Here is a 25,091-nt window from a genome sequence, read left to right on the forward strand (position 1 = left end):
CATCCTCTGAAGAATTATCTAAACTGTAGTTACCGGAGGAAAAAGAAAAAACACTCTCTTAAAGAAAAGCAATTCCCCGGTTCCGTCACACATTAAATAATAAAAAGTTCCGTGCTCATTTTAATCGGTTCGAATTGTAGGTGCGACAAAAATATGAAATGAAATGGTTCAAATTTTTAGTTTAGATTACTAGATATTATTATTTATTGTGAAATTTTGCCGCCTGGGACGGACCGTCATTTTATTTAGTTCTACCACTAATTTAGTGGCGCTAGTTTATGCTTCAAATTTTACCAATTCCAATATGTGAGACCCCCAAAGTGTATATATATATATGTATACATACACTCTGTCTTATCTTTCACAATGAACAAAAACATACCGATTTTAATGAAATATTAAAATCTTAATGGCATAAAAGTATCCGTATTCCATCGATTATTCTTTAGAGATATATTTCATGTTTCTTGATTCGATTTACGTTTTCTTACCACTGTTCATGATAATCGATAGTGTTGAATAGTATTTACATTGATAGCTTGTGTTGTTTGTGTTTTGCTTATGAAATAATGGTATATCATTTTTTATTTACGTTACTTTATTTCATTTAAAGTGTAGCCGTTCCCGTTTAACCTAAATTCATCGTATTGTTTTACATTTAAAGTAAATAAATGCTAGTACAAATATTCCGATACAATGTTTATTTAAATCTTGACGTTTTTAGGTTAACTTTTCTATTGTCATTTTTGATGAAGACCGGATAGTTTTTGTATAATTATTGTTTAAATATAATTATATACAGGAAATTAATAATGTATAATACAGTATTTATAACCTGTTTTATTTACAAATTAATCTAAGAAATGCTTTCTTTATGAAAGTATCTTTACCGAAGTATTTTAAATGTAAACTTTGTAACGACTAATCGAACCTAATTTTTGTAATTAAACGTTTAATAATTTAATATTTTCAGTCATTGCGACCATCTTCAGTGACTAGTATTGCTGATATCAGACTGACGTCAGCTGATATTACTGCTGGCGGTTTTTTTAAAAATAGGTAGACAACGTATTTACGTGGGGTCGGAAAGTGAATTGAATATGAATTGCGGTTGTTCATTTAATATATTGTTACTGTGTGTTTATTTATTACTCATATTACAAGAATATAATATCAAGATTGCTCTCATCATTGGTGATGGATTTGTAGTTTGATTTTGCAGTTGTGAATTTGTAATTAACATTATTCAAGTAATTTATGAGGTGGTTTGCAAATATTGGTTATATGTATAGATTTTTTTAAAAATATTCTTGCCTTGCATATACACACACACTCACTCACATGCGCGCGCGCACACCTTTGTTTTTTTTTACCAATGTAGAACATCAGCTTAACAAATTCCAGAGGCACATATGTATTTGAAATAAATTATTAAAAATTGTTTACTGAAGTTGGTTGCAAAGATGAATGAAAATGTTTTCATCTAATGTTTTATTTTTGGTTTATTTGCCATTACAGAAGTTTATATCTTAAAATAATTCAACCATTATGCACTCTCAAACACCATATTTACCAAAGCTTTATAGTTGCACTCTTTATATTATTATGTCACACTCTTTAGTAATTAATAAAATTTCATTTTCTAGGAGAATTTTGGAGAATATATTACCAAAGAGTATGGTCTTTCAAAAAAGATATTAAGCTTTTTACCCACTTCTGATCTTCTGAATGCCAGAAGTGTTTGCAGGTAAAAAATGTGAATTTTTGATAATTTATATGTAAGTAAAGTAGTTGAAATTTATTCATTAGCTGTAAAATGATGATAATTTTTAATGAAATAGTTCTTAAAAAAAATTTTTTATGTTTGTGACTAAAACACATTAGTTTTTATTGTTAGTATTTGAAATATTTTTGTTGCTGTCTGTTGTGATTGTTCATTGATGAATAATTGTAACAATTTATGTAAGGGCATTTGGTTAACTACTGGAAATTTCCAGAGTGGCTACTTTTTCAAAAGTAGATGTCCAAATTAAATATATTTTTTAATTTTCTTACAAAAATGTAATAATATATAATAAATAAAATATATTTTCATTGCCTATTATTGTTATATAAATTTCATTTTTATTAATAGAATTTTGTATATGATGGACAAGTATAACTCCTCGGTACTTATGTATTAACGCCACCGCAGCTACAGCTTTATTTAAAAACAAAGTAGTCAATCGGATTTCGGTGGAAAATGAACAGTCTCTTTATTAATTATAATAAGTGGTTATTTATTTTATAAATATAATTTAACCAAACATAACCTACGCTCGCTTCACTCGCTAACCTTGACTAATTAACACCAAAATTTTTTGAGTATTTATTTAATAAATTCAGTAATTATTGCAATTATTTATTATTTAAATAAATCAAAACACTCCTGTTAATTAGTCAAGGTTAGCGAGCGTAGGTTAAGTTTGGTTAATAAAATAAATAAATATAAATAACCATTTATTAAAATTAATAAAGAGACTGTTTTGAATCTATGTTAAACTCTATATCGGCCCATTTTCCACCGAAATCCGATTGACTACTTTGTTTTTAAATAAAGCTGTAGCTGCGGTGGCATTAATACTTAAGTGCCAACTCCTCCTCCGACCATCTTTGCTGTGTTGAACGACAGATGAATATATGTTGTATTGTGTTTAAAGTTATATATCTTTCATTAGGACAACTTGAGGTTGTCTTTCATTGATCTTAGATGTTCAGTGTTTGATACTGAATTTGTATATCAAACTGTTTAACTATTGAATAATTTTTGAACTGTGTTAGTTTAAGTGAGATGATAATTGTGAAGCACTATGTTGGTGATATTTGTGAGTCAAGTTTGTTTTTGTGCATATTGTTGATTTATTTACCATGTTTATTCTATTGACACAATTATTAATTATTTTTGTTTAAAAATTAGTCAAATTGGTGTACATTATCTTGGATGATAGTGATAGGGAAAATTGTGATTCTGACAAAGACATTGAGATTGTGTTTATTGCACATGAACAAATTATTGAATTAGGTTTTGATAGTGGTTCTAGTAAAACTAGATGATGAGGATATAGATCCAACGTATGAAGATCCGGTTATTTGTTATCATTTTTTTTTGTATTCATTAAATGATTATTATAACCGCTGATGTTCAAAATAAAAAAAGTAACTTTCTGTAACTGAACCTTCGGTTAATGATTCTACTTCTAGGCCTACTAGTGCTACTATTACTCTTCTTAGTTTTTCTTCTGAAATTCCTAACACTTCTCTTTGTACCAATTTTTTATATTGTATTGGAATACAAGGCCTCAAAATGAGAGGAAAAAATGAAAACTACAAAAGTGTTTAATTGAAACTGGTAAAACCTTTGCTGAAAAAGGTGATACTCTTTTTAAAGAAGGCAGATGCTTTCTGTTGAAACTTCCACCTACAAGAAAATGTGAAGTCTGCAGTGACAGAAAAAAGGCACACTACCAAATGAATTTGTAAGAACAGAAACAAGATTGTGATGACCAGACAGTAAATTTACAGTGTGTTTACCAGATTGTTTCAAAGTGTATCATACAAAGGAAAATTATCTGTACATTTAGTGTTTTTATTTGTTTATATTTAATTTTTTTTTTAAAATATCACTGTGTTAACTCGCATAATTATAATTTTTTATTTTAAAATAGTTTTTAAGAATAATAATGTTGGTTTTTATGCCTTAGTCTTAAGTGTCAATAATCAGAAGTGTGTGAAAGTATTTAGTGGAAGTAAAACATCAAATTAGCTTTGTGCTCTTTTTTTACTAAAAAGAAGTTTTTCTTTCAAGTTACATATTTTTTACTCCAAAGCGATATCTAAATGAATTTATATTATACTAAAAGAGTATGTTTTCTTATTTCTAAAAATGTTATATTTAATATAGATAACTTAAAATACATGTAATAATTACAAAGATTTGTAATTTCATTAAGTGCTTGTATCACAGCAATTTTTTTTTCTGCGTTCGAAAGTGATTTCAACATGACACACAAACTCTGGTAAGTCACATTTGTCTTTTTTTTTAAATGGAACAAATCATCATGCCTTTTTCCTTCAGGTAATAAAACTCTTGTAAGGAAATCTTAGAGTTATAATAAGTAGGAATTTTTTTAAAAATTGCCCAGTTACCATGGACCACCATTTGTCAAGAAGCATAGGATTCCAAGTGTTAATGAAATTGATAATTTCTATTTTTCACTTTATCATTAAATCTTTTAATGAATAAATTATGATTATTTTATTGTTGAACTGGCTCCTATACATAGATAATTGTTATTTAATTTCTTTCAAAAGCTTAAACTATTGGTTTTTTTACCCAATTTGTTCCTGAATAGTAGTTACATACAATCTTCCATGGTGGATAGTAATGTTCTTGCCTTTTATTTTGAAGGTTCTGGGTCCAAATCCTGACCAGGTTTGGCATTGTTCACATCCCATAAAGATTCATGTATATGATTCGCGCGCACACACACTCACATTAATATCAAAATTGTTTTTAGCAGTAACTTCTAATTTTATTCTTACTTATTACATTTTTTTTTTTGTTAAAGGAGAGTTGAAGTATACAGATTTAAGCTATATTTGCATTGAAATTGTTGTGCTTTGATTAACTTCAATTATATTTGTAACTAAGGATTACAATCTAGTTATGATTAGTGTACATCTAATTTTTCATTTTTAACATTATGCAATTATTATAAATGTCATTCTTCTCTTATTTATAGGGATTGGCGCAAAGTGGTTGATTTGATAATATCACAAGAATTTAGTAAGTTACCTTCAGTTACTTTTTCTCAAAATTTGGAATCAAAAGATGAAGAATTTCAATACTGGAATAATGCTAAAATAATTCCTCAAGTTGTACTAAAATTTTCAAGTTTCTCTGGTAAAAAACGATTTTCTAAGAATTTGCCATATACAGATGATATCGATAAAATTTGGAAACCTGTTTTTCATCTTGGAGAATCCACTGGTGAGATTAAAATTATTTATAAAACATTTTTAAATAAGTTCTATTTTATGATTTCTAAAATCAATCGAAAATCGATCAAATCAATCTAAAATCAATGCTATAAACAGGAAGTGCAAACTGGCACTTCGGAAAAATTGTGTAGGCAGGCCACATTTGGAATATGTAAAGCAAATTGTTAGGGATGTAGGATGTAGAGGGTATACTGAAATGAAACGACTAGCACTAGATAGGGAATCTTGGAGAGCTGCATCAAACCAGTCAAATGACTGAAGACAAAAAAAAAAAAAAAATCAATCGCTGTCAATAGTCTTTTGTTATGAACAGGATGAAAAAAATACTATATGAGAATTATTTATCAAAAAGTGAATAAATGACATATTTTATTTTTAATACGATTGTTGTTTATTATAATATTTTATTATTTCCATAATTGGAAAATAATTAATTTCAATCTCAATTAATAAAATTTAATTATTTAATTTTTTTAATCTAGTGTATGCTGGGTAATGGATCCCTTACCTCTTAAAGATTGAGGGTTATATGTGATCTTGAAAAAGTATGTAAGTATTTGTAGGAGCAACATGGCCTGAACTTTCAGTATCATAAAGTTTTATTACTCCTAAAAAATGTTAACCACTTTCAATTCTGAAATCAAGGAAGCTACATGTTTCAGAGGGTAAGGAGGATTGAATCTCTGATGAACAATATTATGATTTGTAGTCTTTTCAGAAAGTAAAGCACTTCTAAAAAAGGTAGTTCCAGTTTCCAATACTTAAATTTCTGTTAAAAAATTACTGTTTTTTTGAACTGCTCATAAATTAATTTTAGACTTGATAATTTCAGATATAGTAATTATAATTAATCAATAATTTAAATATCTAATGTTATAAAAATATCAATTTCTATGACAGAATGATAGCATCCTTCTTTATGATGCAGATTTTGCTACTATATTATTTCTAATAGGTTGGCTTCAGAAAGGGTAAAAGCTCAGCTAAATCTCTCACTTTAAGCACAGAAAAATACAAAACAGTAAAAGACAAAACACATTGAATCAGTTAGTTATATTTATGATGTACTTATTGCAATGACTTAAAATAAATTAAGGTAAGATTTTATATAGAATTATTTTTGTTAATCTAAGTTTATTGTCATCAGTAGATTTTTTTTAATATTTAGATTTGGATGGGGGCTTTTTTGTAATAAGATATTTTTGATTGTTTGTTTTTCTTTGTTTAACAGGATTGGTAGAATTAAGTGATAAACTTACTCCTACTTTTATCTATTTACAATGTGATGGATGCTATGATTTCAAAAAACGTTTAGGGAGTGATGAGGAAATGCTCCATAGTGCATTTTTTGGTTTGTATTTGCTAATTTTTTAAATTATTTTAAGTCTATATTATTTTTAGTTGGATTATTAATTTACTTTTTGTTACACAGTGTTATTGCTTATTATGATCAGTGGTGTAGAAAAACAATTCATTATATATAAACTTGGTTGTCAGATCTTTTATTACTTGTAATTCTTATATTATTGAAACTATTTATTTCCTTTACTTATAATAATTATAGGTTATTTTGAAACAGCAACATCTCAGATTTTCATGATTTGCAGTTTTTGTTGTATCCTTTTTCTACTGTTTTGAAAAGACACGTTTTTGGTATGAAAGAACATCCTTTCTGACCTAGCATTACAGCAGCAATATTATGTGTTATTTGAAAGGGGATCATGTTCCCTTTCCAAACTACACAGCTGTACATTCTATTGATCAGTGATTACAAACATCATATTTACTTCCATCTTACATTCTTGTGTACTTGCTTTTGTTTTGCTGCTTAAAGCAATACCTTATAAGCTAATAATATAAACCATATATAATAATATAAATAAAATGACCAGTTCTGATGAAGAATACGTTATGAAGAAGGTTTTATCAAAAGTGAGAACGTGAAAGATATACAGAAATGTAAAGTAAAATCAGTGAAACCAAAAGGTAACACCTATTATTATTTTGTAAATGTAGGTATAATAAGAATCCTAGTATACAGAAAGGCGTTATGAGTTTTCTTTCTATAACACAAAAACAAGTGTGGTGACTTTGTTTACCTAAAAGTCAGGCAAAAAATCCAATTGATTTCAGAGGATAGTCAGAGAGAGACTTTTTTAAGTCCTTAAAAAAATTATCAGGTTCTTTGAATGTGACAATATTATATAATTTATATTTAAATTTCCAGATATGTAAGCAAAAGTTAAGTATCATTTCTTTCTGTCTTGCTTTAGAAAAAACCTTAATTTAACATTCGGAAGGCCACAAATTGATGTCTGCTCTGAGGAGTTAGGTGTAAAGCTATGTGACCTACACTTGAATGACAGTGTCAGATGTGTTACTGCAGCAGAATTATTAATTCATAAAAGAAGAGGGCCAAGAAATGCTATAGTAAAGTACAAGAAGTCATTAAAATATGTGATGGTAATGACAATGCTGTGGATTTATGCATAGATTTTATACAAAATTTACCTCTTTCTTACATACCTGTGGAGGAAGTGTTTTATTACAGGCAGTTGTGGGTTTTGAATTCTGCATTTACAGTTTAAAAACTGGAAATGCCATATTCTACTTGTACCGTGAAGGTCAGGTGTTGAAAGGACCTAATGAAGTGTGTACCTTCCTTAAAAAATATTGACACCAAACAAATCATGTCACACATTTATTTATTCTTTTGGATGGATGTGGAGGTCAAAATCGGAATTATACAGTTGTATGTTTCTTCTTGTCATTAGCATCAACAAAGAGATTTTCAAATATTGTCCATTATTTTCCCTTCAAGGAAATTCATTTAATCAGTGTAACAGAAATTTTACAACTGTCAAAAGAACTATCAGTTGTCATGACAGGATTTACACACCTGACAATTACGTAGAACTGATAAAGGAATCGTCAAAATCAAACAAGTTTAATGTATATTTATTATCAACACAGGAAATTATAAATTTGAAGAAGTGGTGGCCTACACATTACAAAAAATCTGTTTTTTCAACAAACTATTATAAATTTCAATATAAAAAAACAAGCCTGGGGTTCTTATTACAAAACCATTTATATCTGGTCGTAATGAAGAAGAATTTGTAATGTCCAAATCTGCTGGAGTGACAAGGAACTACCCAACAAAGAAAACCTCTTAGCATATATCGGAAAAATAGCGATAGACAACAAAAAAAATCAACGACATTAAAAAATTGTTTCACCACATCCCAACTGAGTACAAGTTTTCCATGTATCAAATCAAATAATAGTGAAGGAGAGAATGAAGAAGATTAAGTTTTTTTTTAAAAATGGCATTTCTATGATCGGTTATTTTTTTTTTATTTTTTGTTTTTATTATTATTGTTTTATATCACATAAGTAAAACTATCTAAATAAATAAAATTTATTATTAAAATAAAGTTTTTCAGCCTAAACACTAAATATGAATTTTTTCATGCTTTTTCCATGAAATCACTTTCTTCAAAAAAGTCTGTATTATGAGAGAAATAATGAGGATAGATATGCTTGAATTATTGAAATTGCTAATTCAAATGCCGTACAAGTAGAGCAATAAGAAGTATAAATATTTTTAGAGGAAGTAAGATTTTGGGTGAGGATTTGAAGAAAAAAATTTTAAGGAGTTGTTACAATTGAAATGTTAGATGTGAAAGTAGAGATTTTCCATGTGGCAGTATTATTTAAATTTGTGCTTCTCATATTTATGTTTAAATAACTATTTTATGGTACTACTAAAAAACAATAATAAGATAATTTTCAGTGTTATTTGTAAAAATAAAATCCAAGATCCTGCACATGATATGCTTTATTTATACCAAATTAAGTGATAGTTAACGAATATTCAGGTGAACAACAAAAATGCCAAACATTTGTACAATTTGATTCTTTTAAATCTATGTATATTTAATTTTTTAAATCTATGTTTTTAGTTATTATTGAAGTATTTATGAAAGGTAAATATGAAAGTGTAACAAAATAATTTTTTAATAATATATTAGGGGTATTTTGTAAATCCACTGATTTACAAAACAAGATGTTGCTCATCGTACATTGCTAAGGTTATTCATGCATTTCTGCTGGAGCATATAAGTTTTAGTCAGATGCGTTCATAGTTCTGTTGTTGGCAGTCAGTTCACCAGGAATTGTGATTTGTGAAATATAGACAAAAAAGACAGTTTTATATTATATTCAATCATTACTTTTTTAAAGGCAAAACCACGTATGAAACTAATCCAAGCTGTATAAATATTATGGTGAGTCAGTTCCATTAGTTAGAATAGTTTATAAGTGGTTTGGATATTTTTGGATGGCTTGTTGAGATTACAACTGAAGAAAATATTTAAAAAATTCATAATTTTGTGATTGAATATAGAAGGTTGAACCAAGTAAAATTACTAAGGTAATATGCATCTCAAATGAATGGGTGTATCAAATTTTGTATGAATACTTACATATGTGAAAATTGTCCTCGCAAGATTGTGTCACTTTTCTTACAATTGATCAAGTGTGTGAAGAAGTAAAGGTTTCTAAGCATGGTTTATCCCTGCTGGATTTCTAAATGAGGACATAAACACAAAATTACCATAATTCATAAAAAAAGGATCTCTTTCACAAAGATCATTGCTCTTGCTCACTTTTCTGCGATTGCAACAATAAAATCTTTGAATAATGCTACAAAATTCTTTCAAATTCTGTACCCACTAGACTTACAGAAAGAAGTCTCTTTCTGTTTATTTTGATCTGGCTCGGTTTAGGTGAGCTATCTACTATCTATGCTCATTTTATATAATGGAAGATAACAAAATGATGACTAGATAAATTTAATAAGTATTCAAATTTTGGCTAAAATTTGACTTAAGAATTTTGATCCAGAAGACAATTTATAGAATCTAATAAAGTAGATGTTAGATTAAAATAATGTAAAACGTTTTATCAGTTACATTTTTTAGTAAATTTCTTGTGTACAATTACTACAACAAATATTTTGAATTTCTGTTTATTAATTTAGAGTAATGCTGTAATTAAAACTAATTTTTTATAGTGATTTGTTTTTATTCAGATAGTGGTGGCTCTACCACTCTTGCTCTTCCTAATATACCTGGTGTTCATTACACTGTTATCTCTAGTTCACTAGCATCTGCTAGAAAGAATAATGAACCATTGTTTAATAAGGAAGAGGTAAGTAAATGCTTCTGATTTTTTAAAGATATTTATTATTATGCTTGCTGAATTTTTTAATATTTACATATTGGAGCCTGGGTAAGGCAATAAACTGCATTGCTCATAACCTGATGGTTTTATAACATCTGAAATGTCTTGGGGAGTAATATCCTAGAAATGAAGGGTGTGAAATAAGATATCAACAGCCAAAACCATGTTTAATAAGCTCTTTTCCATAGATGACAAAAGATAAACAACACTGGATTAAGTTTCAGTGCATGCACTTGATATTTATTTATGGCTGATTGCCTTAGCAATCGATTTATCTTTTGTGTTTAATGACCAAGAATAATAAATTCCCTAAAAAATAATTTTGAGAGAACTCATTTATATGGATTTGTGGAATCAAGATTTATTTATATGAACAAAATGTCAGATATCCAGAAATTCTAAAAATTCATGTAAGGGTTAATGTTTTCAAAAAATTAGCAGCACATATTAATTGTGTTTTATATAATTATTAATACAGAAGTTCTGAATTGCTCAAACATTCTGTTGTAATATAACCATAAGTACATATGTGAGAGTCGTTCAATAATTAGAAACAAATGACTAGAAAAATTATATTCTATGACAATAAAGTAATTCTACTTTTCATTATAGACCTTGGTTACATTTACGCACTTGTCTCATTTTTCTGTGAGGTTTCTTATTCCAATAGTAAAGAATTGTTCACCTCAATGTTCAAGCCATTGTTGTCCTGTTCATTGTTACTGAACTTGGTGCCAAGCAAAAAAAAGGTGTGAGATCAGGATGTAAGGTGGATGTCGCAACTCCTCCCTACCCAACTTTTGAATAACTTTCCATGTCTTTTGAGCAGTATGGAATGGGTGTTATCTTGCAGAATAATTATTCCTTTTGAGAGAAAACTTAAACATTTCCTTCTTGTTGAGGGTTTCACTTTCTAACATGTCAAAATAGTATTTACTATTGATTTGTAAATTGTTCTTCCAAATAATCACATTAAATTGGGTCTTTATAGTCCAGAAATACCAATAGCATCATTTTACAGCTGGTGCATAGGTTTTATAGTTTTTTATGGTGGACAAATTCTCAGATGTTTCTATTCCATGTTCTGGCATTCAAGTTCTGACTCGAAATAATGAATTTATCTACTAGTTATTACGTGATCTAAAAAAGTATTACCTACCTGCTAAAAACTGCCATTTAAGTTGTGTACTTGTGAATTTGGATGTCTTGTGGTATGGAGTACAGTAATTCTACTTATCATGGATAATGGAGTGGACAGTGCTGATACTTGTACGACAAATTGCAGAAAATGTTTTTGTATCTGTTCTTATGAATAAGTTCATTAATGTGATTTTGCATAGCATCTGCCAAAATTTTTATGATAAAAATCTGTAACAGTTGTTCTGCCCAATTTAAAATGTTAAATCTGCTTGTAAAAATTTACATGATTAATACACTTTTTGCTTTTCTTTTTTTAATATCCACAAGTGAATTTGTCAGTTTTAAACCTTCAGAATAAAAATCTTATCAAGCACGCTGTTCTTACAGTACACATTTCAACCGGATCCCACATTTTGAAATAAACAAAAGAGGTTATTATAATGGAAATCGTTTTTTATCATCGTTTTATCATATTTTACAAACTAAAATTATTTTCTTATGATAATGAATTATTTGTATTTGAAAGATGAACGAAGTCATAGCATTCTCAAAGGCAATGAGAAGGAAGTAACCGGTGTAAACTGTTATAAGGTGCAAATTGTACTGAAGTAGTTGTTATAGGAAAAAATTGTAGCCTCAGTAAAACTATCAGGCCACGTAGGACTTCATATAGCAATAAGTTTTCAATAGATAATCTTGGTCTTAGATAGTAGGTGAATATTATCAAGAGCACTGTTTTGAACAATGGAAATTCACATGGAACATTATTGTGATAGAGGAAGGGTGTATATTGAAGGAGATGAAATTTAAAATAAAATATTTTACACCATTAGTCTCATTATTTAATAGCCACACCTCGTTCTATTATTTTTGTTCAGTTCTATGAAATTTAGAGCTCAAAACCAGTGTCAATACAGCATTTAAATTTTAATTCTTGTCTAACAGATTATGTGTTTAGGTGTGGTTTATAGATTAATTAATAATTGTAAAAGTTTTATTATCAAAACCGTCAAGCAATTTAGTTGTGTTGTAACCCTGTGATGATGACTTTCTAATGTAATAGATTTTATTCTTCAACTTTTGTAATATTAACTTTATTCCTTGTTCATTATTATCTTATTTACTTTATTAACAAAATAAAGTGATGTCACCTTGTTATTGTGTAAAAAATACATTTTTGTTGTTTTTCAGGTATGTTACCATGAAGATAAAGGTCCAGTTAGATGTATCCTGTTTTATGAAAGTTATACAAATCGAAGTTCATATGATTGTCTTAACAAATATTTTTCAACTATGATGAAGACAGTACAGGAAAAGTAAGGAAGTACAATGGGTTTATTATACAAAAAGGTTTAAATAGAGATGAAAAATAATTATTAAAAAAATTGAAAAGAGACATGAATCATTGAAATGAGACTGTTGTCATTATCCTGTAAAGTTAACTCTTTAAGACATTAATGAAGAAGACATTTGTAGGTAACTTGCAGTTGTAATAATTGGTATTTAATACTCTGGTGATCTTAAGTATTAAATTATTTGTTACAGCAGCTATTTTTGATATTCAAACACTTGATTTGTTGTCGGTTAGCTAAATTAAAGAAAAAGTTAAAGCCAATTTTTGTAGTTAGTTACTAAAGTAAAGTACTTGTATTTACTCTTACATTAGATTAGTTCAAGTCTTTTTAATAAATGAATCAGTTTTGATGATTATGCAGTCTGTGGCAGTAATATGAAAAAAATTTATTTTAAATTTAAATATTTTATATTATTTCAATCGTTACTTTGTAAATTAGATTATATTTGCTATTGTACAGTGATGTGTATAGCTTGATGTCTTTTTGGTATTCAAAATAAATCCATGCAAAACTTAATGAGAACAGAGAAAATGATTTTCACCTTAAGAACAAGACGTAAAGGTTTTCATTTGTACTGTAACTATAAAAAAATTTTCCACCTTAAAGTTAAGAAAAACTTCAAAATTGCTCAATACAACAATGGTTGCATGTAACAAAAAGTTTTACATGTTTAACATATAACAAGCCCTATCTTACAATTCTAGTAACATTTTGGTCATCCGTTGCTGTAAGGGCTGATCATATCAAAAATTGTTTCAGAGAAATGTTTTAGGTAATGTTTGGAGGACGACCACTTTAAACTGATTCAATACTGTGTTAATTAAGGAAGATATGATTTTTTTTGTCTTCAAAACCCCATTTTTTCCACCCCCTGGGCCAATAGTTGGTGATATCAAAAAACTTTACTGATATAAGTAGTAGGCCCTTATCCAAAGAATAGTAGGAACTTTAACAAATTTGATATTTTACTTAATAAAAAAGTTATAGCAATATTTTGTTTTTTCAAAAAAGCCACCCCATTTCCACCCTCAAGGTCCAATTTTGGCTGTTAACGAACTCGATTGAGATTTTGGGTAGAGTTATTTTTAGAGAACAGTTTGAAAGTGATTGGTGAAAATTACAGCAGATATCGTGTTCACAAGAATATATACATAAGCTTTTGAGCTGATGGTGGTTTTGGGGTATGGGGAGTGAAACCCGAAGTTATGTAGAAATTTTCTGGAAGTCAAATCATGGTTCCCTTTACAACAGGTAGCTTTCTTATGAAATCTACCTAATTTATAGAAATTATTATTTTTCCTATTTTAGACTTAAAAGTATTAAAAAGTACATTAAATTTAAAAGTACATTATACTTTATTTTGAAATAAGTATACCTTGTATAAGTTATACTGGCAACCAGAGAAGCAAAGATGTATTATTGATGTGTACTCTTCACTTATCATATTGCAAGGACACACAACTGTTTGGTAGCCTAGCGTAAATATCATGCATAATTTCACTTTAGTTATTTACTCTAACTGTTTAAGTAATCTGTTATAGAAAATAAATGATAGTAATAAATTATTGTAATGAAAAATTAATTATAAACAAATATAAAAAAATATATATATAAATAAATAAATGTAAATAAGAAATCTGTACTATGTCTTCTTCATAAATAATATGGGTATTGGTATTTGTTATGTCTAACCGTGAATATTTGTATGTGTGGGTCTATGTCATTATGTACAACCTATACCAATTAAGTAAAGGTTAATAAATTGTTTGTGTTCTGTTTGGCTCTGACATAAAAATTTAAAGAATTCTCTTGTTTAATTCAGTTTATAATTTTTTTTTTTTTTTTTTAATGTAAATTCTACTGAAAATAATGTTTATTTACAATATTTGTTGCAGACAAGATTCTGATTTTGCAGTAGGAGGTGGAAAAATAAACAAAATATTTTTGTGGAAAGGTGGCAAAATTATTAAACCTGATGTTTGTTGTATTATTATTCGTGGAGAAAATATAATGGCATATTCTGATATCTTGGATAAAGATGGGTTACGTACAGAGGATATGAGTGATTTTTTCAAAGGAGTAAGTCTTGTTTGTATGTTATGTGAGGGTTGTTCAAAATGTTTTTTGCCTAAGAAGACACAGAATTTTTTATTTTTGTTATAATTTGTTTTTGTTTTTTGTTTTGCTAAAATGGGAAAGTATACAGATCAGTAAATTAAAAAAATCTAAAAAATGGCCTTTTTTAAGTTTTGTGCTTCAAGTAGACATTTAAAAAGGTTTTCTCAGTAAAAAATAGTTAAATATTTTAAAAATATTTAACAAAAATGACTATACACTTTTACTTTTTTTAGGTATTTCTTGCTTCAGAAAAAAGGAGTTCATGGAAGTTTTTTGCATTTATTTTTCCTACATCAGTAGGCCTTCAAACCCCCTCACTATAAACATTTTTCCCTATTCCACTCCAATGGTCTGTAGTAACAAAAAAATCTTTTTTTTAATTTAAACAAATTTTTTTAAAGATTTATTTTTAAAAAATAAGTCCATCTTATTAAAATCCATTTTGCAAATTATTCATGGTATTTAAAATGTTATCTTAATTTTTAAAAATAATTAATAATTTTGATTATTGTTTTTCAATAAAAAGGAATTATTTTATCCTAAAGCTAAAATAGTGTTTATGACTATAAAAAAGTTTTGGTGTAGCTAGAAATGTTTTTGAAAACTTGAATTGTAAAACTTGATTGGCATAGCCAGGAAATTAAGCAGTTCATTGCCAGGTTTTTAATATCTCATAATTTGATTTGCCCGACTCTGCAAAATAAGCAGCTGTTTCAGATTTGACCTTGTCTTTTAAACTAAATATTTATCCAGCAAGCCATTTCTTAAGGTTTGAGAAGAGGAAGTAATTGCTAGTAGACAAATATGGTGCACATAGAAGTACTTCAAAATGTAGGCCATGAAGTTTTGCAGTAACAATCCAAGATGTGTGTGCAGGTGCATTATCATAATAAAGAACACTTTCTTTTTGGTCAGATGTATATATTTAGCCGGAGTAACACCCTTCAGTTGGTCCAGTAGTGAAATATAATACTCCACAGTGATGGTCCTGCCTTTTTCCAAGTAATCTATAAGCATCATACCATGAGAATCCTAAAAATCTTAGCTTTTCTTTCAGGTGGAACTGTTTTCATTTTCTTTGGTGCAGTTTCACCTGCTCTCATTCACTGTTTGGTTTCTGGTTTTTAATGGTAAATCTGTTTCATCTATTGTTGAAGAACTCAGCAGAGTTGCACTTAAATATGTTTAAAACCCTTGCTTGAGAAGTGTTCATAGATTTCAATTTTGATTGACTACAATTACATGTGACACTCGTTGAGAGGAAAGCTTGTTTTATACCAAAAACATCATGTAAAATGGAGAGTGGAGATGCTTCATCAAGATGTGTGCAATATCAGCAAATACGTGTACCTTCAGTCGGTGATCATTTAATATGGCATTGTGCAGTTTTGTTACGATTGTGTTATTCTTTTTAAAGAAGGGGAAGGATCCTGTAAAGTGGAATCTAATTCTTTTTGTACATATATTCAGGGTTAAACCTTTCAGAACATAGTAGTTTGTAACAGCACAAACTCCAATTTTGTCCTTTTTTACAAAATGTCAAAACTTGTTAGACTTGCTCAATTTGCTTGTTGCCAAAAACAAGCAACTGAACACACATCACTAAAATTTTTCATAATGTTATCTAGAGAATCGTATTTTGTAAATATTATAGTCGTTTGGTCATATTGCATCTGTATCAAGCTAAGAACTTTACAAATGACCCTGGTATTAAAAGGTAAATTAAATGATGAATTTTAATTCTTTGCACAATATGAATAATTGTCCCATTACGCAGGATTTGTATTAAATATTCAAGAACTAACTCTTGTGAATAAAATCATTTGTGTGCTATAAATAAAAAAATTTCAATCATTCCCAAAAACGTTTTCTGACTAGTCTTTTCTAGTTTTACAAATTTAAAAAACATGTTTTGAATATTACAAAACATTGTTTTGTAAAACAAAATATTATTTTGATATTACAGATAGAAGATGTAGCTGTCATAAAGGCCTCCTAAAGTAAAACTAATGGTCTGGAAAATATGAATTCTTTTTAACCAGCTTTTAAAGAGTTTGAGTACACTTAAACATATTTGTGTTACCATCATTCAACCACCTCATAAATAATCTTCCTTTCCAGTTTAGTTGTAGACTTATCACCTTGTTCTTGTCCAAAATTTGTATTTGATTTTTATATTGCTTTGCAGGTTTCTTTTGGTAACTCATTATTTTTCAGGAAGAGAAGAGGATTATAATGCCATTGAATAAACTTGACAGTGCTTATTTTAGTTTTTATATTATAAAAATTTCCCCCAAAATTATCTTTTTAATGCTGTTTACTTTTTACTAGGCTACTAATGTGGAATTGCAAACTGAGGTAATTTCTATTTGCAAACAAGTTATTTCATAGTTAATTTTGATTTTTAAATCAAGATTACTTTAATAATCTATATATATTTAAAGTAAAAGTAGTTGTATAAGATCCATCTTAATTCCCTTAAAATAGTGTAAAATTATAAACAAAAATGAATATTGATTTTGTAAATTAATTTAAGGTTAGTGTGTCTTCAATAGTACAAAGATAAATGTTTTTCACTCTCTTACACGTTGAAACATGAACTGCATAGGAAAATTTTGTATTTATCAGTTATTAATTAGCAGATGATAAGTATTTCATAAGAAATGGCATAATCACTTTTTTTTTTACTCTTGCTTAGAGATCACATCAATTACATCATTTTATTGATTCTGGCTTTCAACTAAATCTAATAGCATTTATAATACAGCATTTACAGAAATTTTCACTCTCTCAGCATATTTATCCATGCAGCACAAAATGCTATTCCTGACATTTAAACTGACATAACTCTGCAAACTGTTTTTTTTTTTTAAATGCGAAATATTTGGGTTAGAAGAAAAATTAAAATCTAAGGTAGGCTTGATATTTTTTACATGCTAAAAAATCTTTTTTATTATTCATAAAAAAAAAGATAAATAAATAAATTTATTATGTTGTCAGTTAGCTTGTTTCACTGAAAGCATAAATAAAAAGCTAAGTAACATAAAACATATTTGTTTATTTTTGTAATTTATTAATTATAATTTATTTATTATTAATTATAATTGTTGGCTGCAGGATCAAGTGAGTAGAAAAACTTAAAAAGTACTCCCATTTATTTTGAAATATGAGTATAACTACAGTCCCAAATTTAAAACAAATATTTTCAAGCATCCATTTGAAACTTGTCAAAAAATATAAGCTAGTTCATTTTATAAAAACAATAACTAGGTTGTAAAATTAAATTTTTCTCAATTTATTTGCAGTTAGTACAACGAATTGGTCCTACACCAGATGGTGCACATCGAATCAGTATTCATGCTCAATGTGTAGATCGTCCATACACTCTTAAACGTATATATCGTTTTCCAGAAATTGATCATGAAGTTTTGGAATTACTCATTTTCAAAAAAGAATTCCTTAATGTTTCTGTTTGTGGGTTTTTGGCTGGGGGTGAATATGGAGCACAAGCTGGTAAGAATATTGTTTTATTTTTGAATTGAATTTAGTTTATAAAGTTTTCTGTAATTTTAATGTTCTAGGTCAAAAAATATCTTAGATAGAAGTAGCTCATTTGATTTTCTGTTATGGTGGTTCATTAATTCTTATTACCAAATTTATCAGAAGAAGATTTTTTAAAGTTATTTTTTGCAATTATTCATGTTTCTTTTGTTATAGAGTCTCATCCGACTTCTGATCATGATGATGATGATGATGCTACTGGTTTAGAAGCAGCAAAGAAGCGCAAAATTGATAAACGACCTTGTGATTTGGAACACTTTTCACATTGGCAGTCTACTAGTATAATTATTTTAACATTTTTGAATGTTTTAGATTGATTGCACTTTGATTGTAGCAATGAGAGATTCCATTTATGATAGATGTTGTTATAAATATGTGTTTTATAAAATGTAATATTTGTAATTTGTTTTTTGTTTATTTAAATAAAGAATATTTTTTTCAACTTAATTTGTGTAATATTTTTTACAAAATGCAGGCATCAATTTACAATTTCTTGGTTAATTTAATTTGTAGGAAATAAAATATTTTTAAATTTAATATCAATATTTAAGATATTTGGTTCCATTTAAAGTATAAACAGTGGAAAAGTTTTGATGAATTTATGTTTTAATTTTAATTTAATAAATTTAATTTTTCAAATTAAATTAAAAATAAAGATTTATTAAATAAAAAATATCTACAAATCAGACATCTACAAACGTCTGAAGCAGGAAGATCAGTAAAAATTGCCCTTCATCAACAGGTTATCTACTTCTGGATCAAAGAACTACCAGAACACTGGATGACAGTCCTCATCCATCTGCTACACAAAAAAAGGGATAAAACAGACCCTAAAAATTGTAGGAGAATGTCACTCCTAGACACAACATATAAAATTCTTACAAGAATCATCTTCTATAGGATCGGTTCACAATTTGAGAAAGAACTAGAATACCAGGGAAGTTTGAGACTTTGGAGGAGCTCTCCAGACCAGATAATGAGTCTCAAGATAATAGTGGATTACAACAGGAGAGAAACAGAGATGTGGAGATAATATTTGTTGATTTCAAGAAAGCGAATGACTGCATCCACAGAGAATCCTTACCAAAAATTCAGACACCTCGGACTACATACCAAATTATTAAACATGATAAAACTGACCCTCACAAACATTAAATCAAAAGTAAAATTCAGAGGTGAGCTCTTGGAACCAATTGAAATCAAAACAGGAATGGCTTTCACCACTATTATTCCAACTGTGCTGTAGAAATGGTAATAAAGGAATGTCTTAAAAAATGCCCCCAAAACTAAAAGTAGGCCAAAAATTAAAACAAATGGTGTTGGTTTTGCAGATGACTAGCAAATGACTTTGACAAAACTAAATCATAGATATAAGATGCAAATAAAATTGGCCTCAAAAATCATTCAAAAAGACAGAAATTATACCCCAAAAGCCAACACGAATAAAAGAAGTAAACATAAACCGTAATAAAACCAAAATAGTTTAAAAGAAGTAAACATAAAACCAAAATAGTTACCCAATAAAAATACTTCTGAGAAATAATAACAAGCAACCTAAACAAAAAAAACAAACATCTCAATCCAAATAAGAAGAAACAAACTAGTTAAAGCTCAAAAATTAACCTGGTACACTTACAGTAAAAAATGCCTTGCTTATCAATTAAACACAAAAATAAGACTATAACATAGTTATAAAACCAGAAGCCACTTATGCAGCAGAAATACTATTCCATCTGAATGAGCAGTCAAAGACAGGCAGATTCTAAAATATCAAAAATTATAAGTGGAAGAACCTGCATCAATAAAATTACCAAAAAGTCTAGCAGTGGTGGATTGTGCCCAACAAAGTTGTGTACAAAGAGTTAGAACCCATCACTGATACCATGTGTAAGAGGAGACTAAGTCTCCTCTTACACATGGACATAATGAGGATGCAAGATTCGAGACTTTTGAGACAGCTGGTACAGTACAGTCTCGACTCGAAAAACACCTAGACAGGATGCAGATAGATCAGAGAAATAAGCGAGGATCTAAAGGAAATTGGTCTTACACCAGAAGGCTCCACAGATAAGATAAAATTTAACAAGAAAATCAAGAACAAAAACACTGCTTCACACTCACTACATGAACATTTTCAACCATAGAAAGGGCACAAAGATCGGAACGCATGAAAAATTATTGGGAGGACTGCAAGGTAGTAGTATGGAAACCTTACATTCTGTAACACTTCGAACTTAGACCCCTTGAGACCAAGTTGTTGCAGAATGTGCAGGTATGTTTTCCACGATTACTCCCTGTTTGCAGTTAAATTTTCACACTGAAAGAGTGGATTTACTGCAAAATACATAGCAAAACATGGGTTTGAGATGCCTCCAAAATTACAACAAAGTACCAACAATGAAAGTGGTGCAGAACCTGAGAGGTATGTTTTCACAGGTGTTACATTAAATAATGATTTCTCAAAAGAGGACGTATCTCGAAAACGGTGCGTCCTACCTAGGCCAATTCTGACGCGATTTTGAAAAGCTTAACCGAAAGAGTAATTTGCGTCCTCCCCTCGGAACGGTAGAGCCGAGCCCTGGTTCGTCTAGGTGTTACAGTTCTCAAGATAACGCCCTTTTTTCCAGAATTTTTTTCTATTTGATGATGTAAAATATATTTATTTAACTGCTTCTATATATACAGTGAGTGCTAACTATCGTCAGCTACAAAAAAAAAAAATATATTCGCTATTTTTGACCTATTGCTGTTGCTTTATCACGGTGCCCGTCAATTGAGAGTATGTGGCTATATTATCGTTAGTTAATAAACAATATGCGACTGTATAGGCTTAAAATTCTCTTCTCCTTCAACTTTTATTTTCAAATCAATTACGCTCATCCTTACGGATTCATTTTGATGCGAGCAATCAATCTGGTATAAAGGATATTTGCTATTGTATACAGTGAATCTATATTTTTATAATATGATTTTGAAAATTAATAAACATCCTATACATCAATGTTTGATTTCCTTGTAAATCTCGTAAGGGTATTTTTTTGAATTTATCATTACATTAATATTTTTCACCTTACAAGAATCAAATAATGACGCGTCCTTCCTTGATGGCGTTATCTTTCCTATCGGTTTGAAAACCTACAATAACATAGCGCGGTTTATCTATTTGCGACAAAGTTGTATCGTTCAAAAACAGGATTAATGAAGCAATGACAACCATTAACGAAGAAATGTTAACCAATGTTTGGAGCGAAGTTGAGTATCGTTTGGACATTTGTCGAGCGACTAAGGGCGCACATATTGAAATTTATTAATTATGTAAAAAAATGTTTGAGACGACAAATTTGAAAAATAAAAAACATAAACTGTTAGTAATAATGTTTTAATTTAAACCATGTTCAAAATTGCACCATTCTATTATGATAACCCTGTATATATATATATATATATAAACTGACAGTGGTTTTTGGGTCCGAGGGATGTGAAATGTGAAGATATGTCAAAATTTTCCGAAAGTCGAATCATGGTACCTATTACAATAGGCAGCTTTCTTATGAAATATACCTAATGAATGTGTCCTTTGTTGGCAGCTTATATCCAAGAAAATGTATATACTTTTTTTTCTGAACCAAAAAAAAATTAAATCTTATGAAAAAATTAGTTCAAACATATTGAATAAATGTCATGGTTATCAGGAATTTGTATCATTGATGTGAAATATTCAGCAAAGGCTTCTTAATCATTTATAATGAAATGTGACTCAGAAGACCATTCTCATCAACAATTAGCTTCTTCTTGGGGCAGAAATCACTGGTTTCTCTTTTAAAATTTACTATCATGGTACATTTACCATAAACCATTGACCTCACCCTCTCTGACTTTCACTAATTTAAAGTTAATGGGAATTTCAGAAAAAAGAATTTGGTCGATGAAGAAATGAAAGAAACAGTCAAAATTGAAACTGAATGGAAAGTTTTGTAGAGCAGCATTTGATAAATTCATTAGTAATGGGACAAATGATAATCTAATGTTGGTGATTACATAGAAAGGAGAAAATGCATGAAGATATAATTTTTTTTCATTGATTTTTGTATTTGATATCAAATAAATGTGAACTGAAAGCAAATGTAAATTTTTTGAACATCCGTCATATTAGAATAGTATAATTTTTTAAATATTGAAATATAAAAAGATGAATATATGACTGATTCTCAAAAGCACAAAAATTTGCTAATTGTTCTTAAATTTTTTTTTTGTCGTGGTTAATTCTTATTGTGTTAACTTAATTTAGGTAACATTAAATAAATTCTTAACTGTTCATAAGTTTTATTTCTTAATGTTATGTGTAATAGAATAATTATTCCAGGAATCACTAAACTATAGTGATTATAATTTCATTGTACTTTTGAAGAAATTTAATGTTTATTCATCTTCCTTTTTTATACAAAATGGAAGAAGAATGAATCGTTTGCCTCATCCTCTTGGGTAATACATTGCAAAGGTAAGATCATTTGGAAATTACTAAGAAGAAAGTCATCAGGAGTAATATGAGAATGTTAACATCTTTCATCAAATTTTAGATGTTGACTGGCAAACTAAATAGTATAAAACAGACAAAGGATAGGTTAAATTTAAATAGAATTAGATTTTTGAGGTTTGGTGTTAAGAATAAGCAGTATGATTATATCGATTTTAAGACAAATTTGACCTTTAACCCCTTACCAGTCCAACTGCACATATTCACAGTTGTAACTAACAAATCGAAGGTAAAAAACCATATGTCGGTTCTGGGACAACTGGAAATGCAAATGTACAGAAGATGTAAATGATCGAATTAAAAACATTTTATACTGCACGATCAAACCATATTTGTTTTATTTTCATTGTGTTCTTTAGTAATACCATGTGAAACTCATTTTTGATATATCCTCATAAGACACTGTTAGTACTGCAGCATGGTGTTCGGTGCAATTAATAAGGAATCAGAGTCCAAATCTGTACTAGAACTTTAGTGCAACTAAACAAACATGAAAAAACTAAACGATCAAGTTAATACTTAATTTTTGGGTAACTGAGAACTGGTTGATCAAGAATATACCTGATGCATGTAACAGTTAGCCTTCAAACTTATTAACACATACCCCATTTGAATCATGAAAATCAGACAAGTGGTCGCGGATATATTATAAGAGCACCTCTCAAAACAGCACTCTCGAGCACCCTGATGCTACCAATAAAAATGAAAAAATAATTTTCATCAAGACAGATTTAAAACCCAAACCATTCGTCCACAATAGCAGGAAGTAAAATAACTTGTATTTTGAAAATGAAGTTTTTACAAAGACTGATTTCATTGCTGTTAGAAATTCATTAATTTGCCATTAAATATAGAAAAATGATATTTAGCAAATTCAGAAGCAGTTCCTAAAGAGCAGGAGCATAAAATTCTGAGCTAGAAATCTCAAAACAAGTTTATTTTTTAGTATAAGACCATCACACCCCAAGCACCCATGAGATTAACTCAAGAACTTTAAATGGAAAGGATAGAGTTGTGATATCATTTTAAAGGGTATTGAAAAATGAAAAATAAAAATTTTGAAATAAAATACTTTGAGCTATGATAACCCTAACCAAAAAATATTAGCAGCATTTAATATTTTTCACAGCTAGTTTCAAAAGGGTCTATAATAAATAACTGCAAATTTATTACAGAAAAAGGATATTAAATAATTGTTCAACAGTTAAAAAATCAAAATTCTGTAGTCTTTTACTTCAAAATAAATTTGTTTTTCTGTACAATAAAAGTTGGGTTTACCATCAACCACTTTTAAGACCAGCTGTGACAAATGCTAAATGGTCACAATTTTCATTAGGACTGTTGCAACCTGAATTTTTTTTACATAAAAATTTTTGTTTTTCAGTATCTTTTAAAAAGTGTGTCACTACCCAACTTTACCATTTAAAATTTTTGAGTTGAGTTTTGGTTGCAGTATTTCATACCAAACAACAGATCATTTTGAGAGAAGAGCTTAGTAGTAGATAGCTTAGTAGTAGTAGATTTTTCCTTGTTTACCAATAATTATAATCCTGAAATAAGGTTTATAACAGAATAAATGTCAATTCTGTCGTACTCAGATTTGCATACTTAGATCAGTGTATATATATCTTAACGAGATTTAATTTATCAGTCTTGTTGATTTGATTAGTGTATTTTACTTCTCTTCTTAAAAGATTATTCTTCAAATTTCTTTCTTATCTCTAAGAAATTATCTCTAAGAATTTCTTTCTTATTAATACTTAATTTTATTAATCTTTCTTTGATATTAGCTGTTATTGATGCATTTATAAAACGGAAAAAAAAAGCAGTATAGTTTAGTATTGGCTTTTCATAGTGATGATGAATGCCTGGAATGTATTATGGCCTAGTCTGTGAATGCAATTTACATATACTGTGCATGTACAAATATAAAGGTCAAATATAAAAATTAGTGGTAATGTGGCTAGCAAGCGCCAAGTGTACAACTAGTCGAAGAGAATTATGTGCTGGTGTTAACTGGAATTTATATGAACATTGAGTGTTGTGATTATAAAACTGGACGATGGGAACATGTGGATACGACTTGGGACAGCAAT

At 28.7% G+C, this 25,091-nt stretch overlaps 1 protein-coding gene across 1 annotated transcript; it reads left to right on the forward strand.

The window, feature by feature from the left end:
• Window positions 1–527: 527 nt before the first annotated feature.
• LOC142329415 (uncharacterized) lies at window positions 528–18,908 on the forward strand. Its single transcript, XM_075374009.1, has 9 exons — window positions 528–572; window positions 1,647–1,747; window positions 4,782–5,029; window positions 6,272–6,391; window positions 10,136–10,254; window positions 12,619–12,743; window positions 14,678–14,861; window positions 18,206–18,413; window positions 18,618–18,908. The coding sequence occupies exons 1-9, from the start codon at window positions 570–572 to the stop codon at window positions 18,776–18,778; spliced, it is 1,269 nt and encodes a 422-aa protein (XP_075230124.1). The 5' UTR covers window positions 528–569; the 3' UTR covers window positions 18,779–18,908.
• Window positions 18,909–25,091: the final 6,183 nt, after the last annotated feature.

The sequence above is a fragment of the Lycorma delicatula genome, chromosome 8, assembly GCF_047948215.1.
Source record: "Lycorma delicatula isolate Av1 chromosome 8, ASM4794821v1, whole genome shotgun sequence".
Taxonomy (NCBI): domain Eukaryota; kingdom Metazoa; phylum Arthropoda; class Insecta; order Hemiptera; family Fulgoridae; genus Lycorma; species Lycorma delicatula.

What these genes read in the sequence shown, in the direction of transcription:
- LOC142329415 (XM_075374009.1), top strand. An exon ending in GCTCCATAGTGCATTTTTTG is followed by an intron (nt 6,392 to 10,135) that starts GTTTGTATTTGC and finishes GTTTTTATTCAG; the next exon opens with ATAGTGGTGGCTCTACCACT. An exon ending in TGAGTGATTTTTTCAAAGGA is followed by an intron (nt 14,862 to 18,205) that starts GTAAGTCTTGTT and finishes ATTTATTTGCAG; the next exon opens with TTAGTACAACGAATTGGTCC.